This window comes from Giraffa tippelskirchi, chromosome 5, assembly GCF_054371585.1.
Source record: "Giraffa tippelskirchi isolate mGirTip1 chromosome 5, T2T-mGirTip1v1.2.pri, whole genome shotgun sequence".
Taxonomy (NCBI): domain Eukaryota; kingdom Metazoa; phylum Chordata; class Mammalia; order Artiodactyla; family Giraffidae; genus Giraffa; species Giraffa tippelskirchi.
In genome coordinates this window covers 49,470,008-49,482,953 of record NC_137279.1, presented here as the reverse complement: position 1 = coordinate 49,482,953, position 12,946 = coordinate 49,470,008, and the positions used below count along the sequence as shown (strand labels likewise).

At 43.4% G+C, this 12,946-nt stretch overlaps 1 protein-coding gene across 9 annotated transcripts in view; it reads right to left on the bottom strand.

Moving 5' to 3' along the window:
* The window catches only part of LIN9 (lin-9 DREAM MuvB core complex component), an 87,894-nt gene extending 81,442 nt beyond the window's left edge, over window positions 1–6,452 (bottom strand). For 6 of the 9 annotated variants that reach the window (XR_014054027.1, XR_014054028.1, XM_081491474.1 and 3 more), the window contains exon 1: window positions 5,565–5,963. Coding sequence is in view for 6 of the 9 variants with exons in the window: in XM_081491474.1 (XP_081347600.1) it covers window positions 5,565–5,643 (79 nt within the window). In the remaining 3 variants the exon portion in view is untranslated. Of the gene's footprint in view, window positions 1–5,564; window positions 5,964–6,105 lie in introns of those variants that run through there. The other 3 variants (XM_081491479.1, XM_081491476.1, XM_081491478.1) reach the window with 3 other exon arrangements.
* Window positions 6,453–12,946: the final 6,494 nt, after the last annotated feature.

Below are 12,946 nucleotides of genomic sequence, written 5' to 3'. Positions count from 1 at the left end.
AAAAAAAAAAAAAAAAACCCGTACCAAACTGACAGATACAGAGAACAAATTGGCGGTTGTCAGAGGCAGGGGTGGAGGATAGGCAAAATAGGTGAAGGGGGTCAAAAGGTACAAACTTAGAGTTATAAGATAAATAAGTCCTGGGGATGTAATATACAGCATGGTAACTAAAGTCAACAACACTGTATTATATTTCTGAAAATTGCTAAAAGAGTAGATCTTAAAACTCTTAATCACAAGAAAAAAAATTTATCTGTGTGGTGATGGGTGTTAACTAAACTTACTGTGGCAATTGTTTTGCAATATATACAAATATCAAATCACTATACTCATAACTAAAACTAATACATTATATGTTAATTATATCTCAATAAAAGAAAGTAACAGGGAGGAAAAAACCTTTCTGCGGTCCAGAATAGAAATTATTTATAGAATTATTAGTGAGCAAAGTCTCCCTTTTTAAATTTAAAAAACTGTTTAGAACACCTTTTCTTTTACTACAGTCAAATTATTATTTATCATTCCTCATTTTAAAATTTATTTTATTCTAGAACCAGCTATTTTTCATCTCAGTTACTGTGACATCCATTTATGCTTTATAAATATATAATGTAAGACCAGGCAGTAGTGATGTTATTTGAAAGGTTAGCCATTTACTTATGTTGAGAAAAGGTAGATTTCTAAGTGGTTTGTTGTAAATGTCTGTTAACATCTAAAAGGAGCCAGTCCATTATGACATTACACAAAACACAAAAATAAATAAATAAATAATGATCTCAGGGGATAAAGTAGAAGATAGAAAAACATGAACTAAGTACAAAAATCAGACAGAAGCAGCAATGATTTATTTACAACTCATACAAATGGACAACAGACTTTAAATGAGAAGTAACAGATAAAGTATCATGGTTCTGCCTATGAAACATTTTATGCATCTCAGGTCTCCAAACCTCAACTGACTTCTCTTCGAGGCAGTACGAGAGGCTTGTAGAACAGACAACCCACCAATATCAAAGCCACTCTTGCTGCTAAGTCGCTTCAGTCGTGTCCGACTCTGTGCAACCCCATAGACGGCAGCCCACCAGGCTCCGCAGTCCCTGGGATTCTCCAGGAAAGAACACTGGAGTGGGTTGCCATTTCCTTCTCCAATGCCTGAAAGTGAAAAGTGAAAGTGAAGTCGCTCAGTCATGTCTGACTCTTCGAGACACCATGGCTTTCCCCCTATTCTCTTGCCTAGATGTGGAGAATGGCTAACAGAGCACCTTAACAGCTTCTGCATGGCAAACTGAAGTTTAATGACCAAAGGCAGTAAAGCTGTAAGGGGAAAGGTGGGGGAGAGAGGCCATAAAGTCTTGCTAAGAAGGATCAAACAATACAACACAACTGGGAAGCAATACATATCCACGTAGCTACCAAGAAAAACAGGGTTCATCTGAGAAAAAGCAGTAACCATTCACTCATTCAGACAGTATGACTGCATCCTGGCCCCTGCTGTAGGCACTGGGGATACTGACAGCATGCAAGACAAAGTCCATGCTCCTGATGCTCCCCTGGGAATTTACATCCTACCGAGGGGAAACAAACACATGCACACGTATCAAGGGAAGATAAGCACTACTGCAAAAAAGCAATAAAGCAAGATGGGTGGGAGCTGGTGGAGGGAAGACTGTTTCTATAAAAGGTGCTCATGATTAGCTTCTCTGAAAGGTGATATTTGAGCAGAGATCTGAAGGAAGAGATGTGAGCTGTAAGGATATCATTCCTGCTCCAAAGGCAGGGACTGCATCTTGCAGATTCTGACCTACCACCTTTAACCCTCTTCCTTTCTTGAGAGATAGTATAGCATAGTGGTTAAGAACACAGATGAAGCCTACCTGTGTTTGAATCTTGGCTCTGCCACTTTGTGTTATCTAAAGCAAGTTACTTAACCTCTCTGTGCTACTTGCTCTTCTTTCGTAAAATGGGAGATTAAATGAGTTGGTATATGTAAAAATGCTTAGAGAAAAATGTACATAGCACAAGACTAATTTTCAGACCATGTTTATCAATAGTATTATTTTTATTGATCAAAAAAAGAATTAGGTTAAGAATATTTTATAGGCAGGTGAATTCATTTAAGTTAGAATCCTGCTTTTCCTGGGTATGTTCATTCATTCAACATATATTCACTGAATACCTGCCCTAGGGACTAGGGTTAACTGAAGGAAAAGACAGACAAAGACAAAGCCTCTGTTCTCAGGGAAGCTTACAGTGTAGCAGAAGGAGGCATACATCAAACAAGTACATAAAATGACAACTACAATGGTGGTAGCTGCTGTAAAGGAAGTAAGTAGGGGATCACAGTGTGGAGAGTAACTAACTTTATATATGGTAGTTAGGGAAGGCTTCTCTGAGAAGGTAACTCATGAAAAAGACTAGTCATGAAAGAAGAGGAGGTCAAAGCAACAAGTCAGGATGGTAGAAACAGCAAGTAAAAAAGCCCTGAGGTAGACCACTTAGAATACGAAGGAAGGGTAGGGGGCAATATTATGCTTGGGGACTCATTGGCAGGCGAAGGGTGGTATGAAAAAAGAGCAGAGAAAGAAACCAGCTGTCAAGTATGAAACTGCAAGCACGAAGAAAAACAGAAATGGCACCTTCTCTGGTAGGGCTTCTAACCAAAGGTAGCAAATGTAAAGCTGCAATTGTGACAGCTGCCACTAAGAAATTACACAGTGGTATGAAAACATTTAATAAGAAGATGTATTATTTGTCACGGAGGACAGAAGCCTAAAATGGGATCTAAAGGATAAAGTAGAAGTTAACTGGAAGCGAGGGGAAGGAAGAGCATTCCAGGTAGACAGAATAGCATGTGCAAAGGCCCTACAAAAAAAGAAAGCTGAGTGATTATATGGATTGAAAAAGGTCCAGTTTAGCTCAAAGGGATAGAATGAGAGGGAGAGTGGTACAAAATAGTGCTGGAGAGATAGGGAATGGCCAGACCACAAAGGGTCTTGTAGCCAGCAGAGTTTTCAGCAATAGGATGACATACATATATTTCGAAAGGATCACTCTGGCTGTGTGTAGGTTGAGGGAGAGGGTTGGGGTGGTGGATTAATGGGAGGCTGAAGTGAATCATGCAGAAGAGATGGTGACAACTTGGATGAGGATGAAGGCAAAAAAGTAGGTAAAACTGAGAGATATTTAAAAGGTAAAAGTTACAAGATTTAGTAAAAGCTTAAATATGGGGAGTGAGGAAGATAACTTCAGTCTAGGTTTTAGCTTATTGCAGTGGAGCCATTCATTCAACCAGAACCACTGAAAGTATCTCTGTACTGGGGTAAGATGAGGAGGTAGATCTTGAACCCATAAAGTCTGAGGGGCTTCTGAGACTATGTGTGAAATGAGCAGGAGCTGTTAAGCACAGAGGCTGGCTGGAAAGCTCTGGGCTGAAGATAGCCTCAACTACTTCATTAAGAGTACTTACCTCAACTGGAATGAGGATTAAATGAACAAATGTATCCAATATGCTTTGCACAGCACCTGGTGCATAATTAGGACTAAATAAACGGTAACTTTTTCACTGATAATGTCATAAACGGTCTAACTTTTTCACTGATAATGTCATACTGACTATTGGATAACTTACAACTAGCCCCCTTGACTAAAACTGGCAAAGAAACATATTGCTACTTCTAGTATCAAACTGAAATCCCTTCTGCTCCAGTCATTAACCATGCCTCTTACCCTACACTCAATTCTATTTAAATTAAGCATATATATATATATATATATATATATATATACCTGATTTGTGGCACTGTGTGACAAACCAGGTAAAGCAATCCCTGCTTTCAACAAGCTCTGGTCAAGCTAAACAAGACATATACCGGACAAGCTAAGGTGCACGCCACACACATCCCAGTGTATCAGAGATGTCACAAAGTAATATAAATGATTACGTTACACAGTCTGAGAGTGTAGCTGGAATTTGAACCCTTGTGTGTCATTCTAAATAACAGTTATCAAGTGGCTGGGACTTCCAAGAGGTGATAAAAGATTATGACAAAGAGAGCAAAGATTTCCAGATGATGAGTGCATTGTGTAGGCCCACCTTTGTTTAGGAGCATCCTAAATCACAAAGATATTCTCCATACAAGAAATAATAATAGTCATTGGTGGTCTATGGTTGTGCCTTGTCCAATACAGTAGTCAATAGCCATATGTGATTATTAAGACTTAAATTAACAAAAATTAAATGAAATTTAAAAGTCACTGTAGCCACTTCTGAAGAGTTCCAAGAGCCAGTATAGCTAGTGGCTACCCTACTGGATGTTGCAAAACAGAACAATCTCCATTACTGAGAAAGTTCCATTGGAATTCAGCACTGGTCTAGAGCAAATTTGAAACACAAACTCTCTTAACACAACTTCTTACCAGTTTGGCCACTTGAACTTTCAACTTTGTAACACATTAAGATTATATGACCCCACAAGGAAAACAAGACTTGGCTGTTTTCAGCTCTCATTTTAAGGGTCTTGCACAGCCAGATTTAACAGTGATTGTTAAATCACTTTGTTTTCTTTATACTAAAACTCTCGTAAATAATACGGATACATAAACTGAATAGTGAGTGCGAATCAGGTCTCTTTTGTGATTAACTAAAATATCTGCCTTTATCCTGTATACTTTATACAATATTGTAAACTACAAAATTAAGTTCTATTGTGCTTAAACTACGAATTAGTGCTTTTACTTACTAAACACAAGTGAATATCAGATGACTAAACACGGTTAAGGGAGGCAATGCACAGGGTGGGAGTCAGGGAGAGTACTGTATGTGCCTGGTGTGATGGTCACATCCGTGCATAAAGGTACCCCCAGGATTCCTAAGACACACACGTACAGAAGAAAGTCTGTCGGATGGGGGCTCCCTGAACACTTGAGGGCCCTGTTTGGATTACCTCTGGAAAGGTCCACAGCCACCTGTGGTCCCAGGGGAAGGGGCCAGCCCTTTGACACGGAAACGCTTCTAGGGGTAGACACACCGGAGGAGGGAAGGGAGGGCAGTGATGATCACAAGTGCCCGCAGCGGCAGAAACTGTGACAGGACAGGATCAGAGACCCGGGCAAGAAGAAGGGCTGTGACCACCCCCTCCCCAGCCCGAGACCTTCTCGGCCCCCGGACAACGAGTTACATAACCCCGTCAGGCGTCTCTCCGCGCCAGGCGAACGGTGCAGGCAGCGAGGACAGCCCCCGCGGCCGGGGGCCGCTCTTCCCCCACCGCGGCCCGGGGCCCAAGCAGGGCCAGGGGAGCTGCCACTGCCTCCGCCTCGCACGGGCTGGACCCCTGGGCTTTCGGTTTCCGGCCCTGGCGCTCACACACCCCAGAAACCAACACACAGACACCATAACAAAGGCGGCGACGCGGCGGCAACACCGAGGTGGAAGGACTAGGGGACCACGGCGGGGCTGGCAGTCATCCCACTTGCTCGGCAGAGGGCACGGCCGCCCGTCCCGGCCGATGCAACCAGGGAGCAAGCGGCAGGCGGGAAGAGTGGGGGTGCTTTGAGGTGCTACTCACTCTCATCAGGCAACTGGTCGAGCTCCGCCATCTTGAACGAGCCGCGCCGCTTTTTCAAAGGCTGCCCGCCGCGGTGCATTGTGGGGCGGAGACTGTCTTTGCGAGGGAGGTTCGAATGCGGAGCTCGCTGCCCGCGGCGCAGCGCGGCGTTGCTCCCGCCGCGGCCGGCTGAGGCGGGCCCGGCTCCGCCCGCTCCTGCCCGGGGAGGGTATACAGCCTAGTGGGGCCGCGTCTCGCCCCTCCACCCCCGCCCCCGGCCGGGCCGGAGGAAGGGGGAGGGAGGCCGCGCGGACAGGCCCGTCTCGCGCCGCCCCTGCCCGGGCCCGGCGCCGGAGCGCGGGGGGAGCGGCGCGAGCTGCTGTGTCCCGCCCGGGCCCGCTCCCGGCCCGCGCGGCCCTCCTCCGGGGCTCGCTCCCGGCGCGCGTTTCGCGTCTCTCGCTGCAGCTGCGGGAACTGCAGGCTGTTTATTCCGAGTGGGGAAAAGGAGGGAAGATGGGGAGGAGGCCCGGGCCGGTTAAGGAGCGGGGAAGGGAGGCATCACCTGTGGGCCTGGCGCGGGGAGAGGCCCCAGGTTCTTGGCCGTCTTCACCTAGGGGGTTTTACTCGAAGTAGATTTTTCACGGCTCCCCAAGCCCACGTTTCTCCCGCGTTTCCATTCCCTCCCTTCTCCGGAGAGCTGGAGGGAGGGCCGGGGAGGAGGGCTCAGACCGCCTCAGCCCCACAGCTTGTCTGCCCCGGACTTGCGGTGCCCGCAGCTCCTCGTTAGCCGGGGCCACTCCTTCCAATTGCGTGGAGCTTGGAGGTGAGACCTTGAGAGGTCATGAAGTTAGTCACTTGGGTCGGCAGCCGAAGAACTATTTTGCTCAGCTCTTTGATCCATTGACACTAGACCATGTAGTGAGCTGGGAGAGAATTCCAGAACCAGGAAGTGGAGGCTTGAAGAGGATACACACAAAACACGACAGTGACACTTCAAGATGATGTATCCTGATCGAAATGTTATGAGAACACCCAAAGAGAATTCATCCAGTTTTGAAAGAAGCCCAGGGAAAGATATCACAATTTCAGACTTTAACTGTGCAGTAATAAACCACTCTTGCTTTTCAACAATTCATCTAACAATGTTATTGAGTGCCAGTCCTTTCTTTCCAGGGCTATATGGGGGAGGGGAAGGGGGAGGGAGATAGTTAAGCAATGAGAATACAACATAGGTGAATTCCAGGAACTAAAAAGTTAAAAGGTGGTAGACGGAGGTAGGTGGTAGAGATGAAGACAGCAGAACACAGGCCAGCCTGGGCTAAGGAGCTGAACTTGCTAAGAGCACTGGAGCAATGGATAGGTGGGGTTTTAAAGTGTAGGACTGGCATGTTTCCATTTGTGTTGTAGAATAAAAATGTGGGAAGCTGAGTGTGACAACTTGAGAGTTCTGGAAACCAGTCAGGAGGAAGCTTGCTGGGGCAGGCAGGCAAAGGAGAACAGATAATCAGTACCAACCACCCTAGAGCTTCAGAGGGTGGACTCAGGAGCCCCAAGGCCTGGGATTCTGGCTGCTAGTTGTATAATCTCAGGCAAGTTTGTTTCTTAACTTAATTCTCTGTGCCTCAGTTTCTCATAATAACAGAGTTGTTTTGAGGATAAATGACTTGATGAACATAAATACCTCATAATACTTCCTGGAACACAATTTGGCTCAAATGTTAGCTATTACTACCACTTTAGAGAGTATCAGTTCAGTTCAGTTTAGTCGCTCAGTCGTGTCCAACTCTTTGCGACCCCATGAACCACAGCACACTAGGCCTCCCTGTCCATCACCAACTCCCAGAGTCCACCCAAACCCATGTCCATTGAGTTGGTGATGCCATCCAACCATATCATCCTCTGTCGTCCCCTTCTCCTCCTGCCTTCAATCTTCCCTAGCATCAGGGTCTTTTCAAATGAGTCAGCTCTTTGCATCAAGTGGCCAAAGTATTGGAGTTTCAGCTTCAGCATCAGTCCTACCAATGAATATTCAGGACTGATTTCCTTTAGGATGGACTGGTTGGATTTCCTTGCAGTCCAAGGGACTCTCAAGAGTCTACTTCAACACCACAGTTCAAAAGCATCAATTCATCAGCGCTCAGCTTTCTTTATTGTCCAACTCTCACATCCGTACATGACGACTGGAAAAACCACAGCCTTGACTAGATGGACCTTTGATGACTAAGTAATGTCTCTGCTTTTCAGTATACTGTCTAGGTTGGTCATAACTTTCCTTCCAAGGAGTAAGCGTCTTTTAATTTTCATGGCTGCAATCACCATCTGCAGTGATTTTGGAGCCCAGAAAAATAAAGTCAGCCACTGTTTCCACTGTTTCCCCATCCATCTGCCATGAAGTGATGGGACCGGATGCCATGATCTTAGTTTTCTGAATGTTGCGCTCTAAGCCAACTTTGTCACTCTCCTCTTTCACTTTCATCAAGAGGCTCTTTAGTTCTTCTTCACTTTCTGCCATAAGGGTGGTGTCATCTGCATATCTGAGGTTATTGATATTACTCTCGGCAATCTTGATTCCAGCTTGTGTTTCTTCCAGCCCAGCGTTTCTCATGATTTACTCTGCATGTAAGTTAAATAAGCAGGGTGACAATATACAGTCTTGACCTACTCCTTTTCCACCGATACTCTGCATTTTAAACAAGAACCATAAACGAGTCTTCTCACACTCTGTAGTCTGAAGCTGTACCCCAGCCTCAGATCTACCACTTATTAGTTTGTGACTACAAATAAGAAACTGAACTATTTATTATTTTCAGTGAGATTCTTTACTGGATATTTATGTGAGGATGTTTATAATCATTGCTTACTTGATCCTTCCAGCAATCTGGTGACTTGTTCAAGGACAACATTGACTGGGTGATAGAATTAGGAATCTAGCCCACTCTCAGAGCCTCAGTTTCTCCCTCTATGATGTGAGGATAATACCTCCATCATGATGTTGTTAAATTTCCTCCAATTGTGTATTCCAATTTAAAATGACATGATTATTTAAGAGTCATTGTTTCTTTCTTGTTTATTTAAAACATTTAAACATTTATTTTTAATTGGAGGATAATTGCTTTATGATGTTGTGTTGGTTTCTGCCATACAACAATGTGAATCAGCCATAAGTATACATATGTCTCCTGCCTCTTGAACCTCCCCTCCACCCCCTACTCCATCCCACCCCTCTAGGTTGTCACAGAACACTGGGTTGAGCTCCTTGTGTTACACAGCAACTTCCCACTAGCTATCTGTTTTACAATATGGTAATGTATATGTTTCAAAGCTACTTGCTGAATTCATCCCACGCTTTCCTTCCCCCACTGTGGTAAAGAACCAATCTACCAACACAGGAGACGTAAGAGATGTAAGTTTGATCCCTGGGTTGGGAAGATCCTCTGGAGGAGGATGTAGCAACCCACTCCAGTATTTTTACCTGGAAAATCCCATGGACAGAGGAGCCTGGTGGGTTATAGTCTATAGGGTCACAAAGAGTCGGACATGACTGAAGTGACTTAGCCTAGCATGCCATCTCCTTCCCCCTCTGTGTCCTCAAGTCTGTTCTTTGTGTCTGCGTCTCTATTCCTGCCTTGCAAATAGGTTTATCAGTACCATTTTTCTAGATTCCATATATATGTGTTAATATAATATTTGTTTTTCTAACTTACTTCACTCTGTATGACAGTCTCTAGATTCATCTACCACACTAGAACTGACTCAAATCCTTTTTTTTTTTTAATGACTGAGCAATATTCCGCTGGGAGTCATTGTTTGCTTGAAGAAAAAAAACGTAAAATTTCACAAGGACAATAATCATGAAAATAAATCATAAGGAAAATAAACATAGCCACATTTTAGCTATATTGTTTGATCATTTCCAGTCCCATGGCTCATTTATCAAACACTGAGTTATTTTTGTATTAACTTTGTACTTCAAGGGCTTCCCAGATGGGGCTAGTGTTAAAGAACCCACCTACCAATTTAGGAGACATGGGTTTGATCCCTGGGTCAGGAAGATCCCCTGGAAGAGGGCATGGCAACCCACTTTAGTATTCTTGCCTGGAGAATCCCTGGACAGAGGAGCCTGACGGCGGGCAACAGTACATAGGGTCGCAAAGAGTCAGACACCACTGCAGTGACTTAGCACTCAAGCACAGGTACTTCAAAGAACACTATCAAGAAAGCAAAAAAACAGCCCTCAGAATGGGAGAAATATTTGTAAATCACATGCCTAATAAGGAACTTGTGTTCAAAATATACAAAGAAATCTTATAACCTGATAATAAAAAGATAACCCAACTCAAAGATGGGCAAAGGATCCAAAGAAGATATAAGCCAATAAGAACATGAAAAGATGCTCAATATCATTAGTCGTTAGGGAAATATAAATCAAAACTACAATGAGGGACTTCCCTGTTGGTCCAGTGGCTAAGACTCTAGGCTCCCAATGCAGGGAGCCCAGATTCAATCCCTGGTCAGGGAACTAGATCCCACACGCCACAACTAAGGCCCTGGTTTGGCCAAATAAATAAATAACAAATATTAAAAAAACCCACAATGAGATACCACTTCACACTCACTGGGGTGGCTATGCTCAACAAGACAGATAATAGCAAGTGTTGACAAAGTCATGGAAGAATTGAAATCTTTGTGTTCAGATGCTAGGAATGTAAACTGGTGTAGCCACTGTGGAAAATAGTATGGTGGTTCCTCAAAAAAAAAATGAACAGTAAAATCATATGCTCTAGTAATTCTACTTCTGAGTGTTGAAAGCAAGGTCTTGAAATATTTGTAGACCTATATTCATAGAAGCATTATTCACAATAGTAAAGAGCTGGAAGTAACCAACATGTCCATCAATATTGAATGGATAAACAAAATATAGTAAATGCGTACAATGGGATATTATATTATTCCTCAGCCTCAAAAAGGAAGAAAATTCTAATATATGCACAATATGGATGAACTTTGAAAACATCATGCTAAGTAAAATAAGCCAGTCACAAAAACAACAAGTATTGTATGATTCCTTTTACATGAGGTAATCAGATTCATAGAAACAGAAAGCAGAATGGTGGTTGCCAGGGACTGGGAGAGGGGGAAATGCGGAGTTACTGTTTAATAGTTACGGAGCTTCAATTTGGAAAGATAAAGTTCTGAGATGGATGGTGGTAATGTTTGTGCAATGTATGAATCTACTTAATGCTACTGAGTTCAGCTCAGTTCAGTCGCTCAGTTGTGTCCAACTCTTTGCGACCCAATGAATCACAGCACGCCAGGCCTCCCTGTCCATCACCAACTCCCGGAGTCTACCCAAATCCACGGCTGTCGAGTCAGTGATGCCATCCAACCATCTCATCCTCTGTCATGCCCTTCTCCTCCTGCCCCCAATCCTTCCCAGCATTAGGGTCTTTTCCAAGGAGTCAGTTCTTTGCATCAGGTGGCCAAAGTATTGGAGTTTCAGCTTCAACATCAGTCCTTCCAATGAACACCCAGGACTGATCTCCTTTAGGATGGACTGATTGAATCTTCTTGCAGTCCAAGGGACTCTCAAGAGTCTTCTCCAACACCACAGTTCAAAAGCATCAATTCTGCGGCACTCAGCTTTCTTCACCGTCCAACTCTCACATCCATACATGACTACTGGAAAAACCATAGCTTCGACTAGACAGACCTTTGTCAGAAAAGTAATGTCTCTGTTTTTTCATATGCTGTCTAGGTTCGTCATAGTTTTTCTTCCAAGGAGCAAGCATCTTTTTAATTTCATGGCTGCAGTCACCATCTGCAGTGATTTTGGAGACTAGAAAAATAAAGTCTGACACTGTTTGTACTGTTTCCCCATCTATTTCCCATGAAGTGATGGGACCAGATGCCATGATCTTCATTTTCTGAATGTTGAGCTTTAAGCCAACTTTTTCACTCTCCTCTTTACTTTCATCAAGAGGCTCTTTAGTTCTTCTTCACTTTCGGCCATAACGGTGGTGTCATCTGCATATCTGAGGTTATTGATATTTCTCCCGGCAATCTTGATTCCAGCTTGTGTTTCTTCCAGCCCAGCGTTTCTCGTGATGTACTCTGCATATAAGTTAAATAAGCAGGGTGACAATATACAGCCTTGACGTACTCCTTTTCCTATTTGGAACCAGTCTGTTGTTCCATGTCCAGTTCTAACTGTTGCTTCCTGACCTGCATACAGGTTTCTCAAGAGACAGGTCAGATGGTCTGGTATTCCCATCTCTTGCAGAATTTTCCACAGTTTATTGTGATGCACACAGTCAAAGGCTTTGGCATAGTCAATAAAGCAGAAATAGATGTTTTTCTGGAACTCTATTGCTTTTTCGATGATCCAGCGGATGTTGGCAATTTGATCTCTGGTTCCTCTGCCTTTTCTAAAACCCGCTTGAACATCTGGAAGTTCACAGTTCACGTATTGCTGAAGCCTGGCTTGGAGAATTTTGAGCATTACTTTACTAGCGTGTGAGATGAGTGCAATTGTGCGGTAGTTTGAGCATTCTTTGGCATTGCCTTTCTTTGGGATTGGGACGAAAACTGACCTTTTCCTGTCCTGTGGCCCCTGCAGAGTTTTCCAAATTTGCTGGCATATCGAGTGCAGCACTTTCACAGCATCATATTTCAAGATTTGAAATAGCTCAACTGGAATTCCAACACCTCCACTAGTGAACTGTACACTTAAAAATAGTTAATATGGTAAGTTTTATATTATGTATATTTTACCACTATTAAATATACACATTGTACAAATAGTACACACAATGTGATCTCATTTATAAATACACACGCAGAGACTGAAATCTAAAACAAAAGATACACAATGGTAGCTGTCTCTCAGTGGTAGGATTATGGTTGATTTTTATTCTCTTTATATCTGTATTTATCATTTTTCTACAGTAAGATTTTTGTTACTTTCATGATAAAACCGGTTGTTGAAAAAAGTGGTATATAATAGTAATATTAATAATGGGATATTACCTAGCCATAAAAAGAAATGTACTAACACATGCTACAATGTAGGTGAACCTTGAAAACATGCTAAGTGAAAAAAGCCAATCACAAAAGACCACATATTGTACGATTCCATTTATATGAAATGTCCAGAATAGGCAAATCCATAGAGAGAGAAAGTAGATTAATGGTTACCTAAGGCTGGAGTTGGCAAATGAGGGAGACCTGGGTTCAATCCCTGGGTTGGGAAGATCCCCTGGAGGAGGCATGGCAACCCACTCCAGTATTCTTGCCTGAAGAATCCCCATGGACAGCAGAGCCTGACGGGCTGCATTCCATGGGGTCACAGAATCGGACACAACTGAGCGACTAAGCACAGCACAGCACAAGGATGGAGTTGAAGA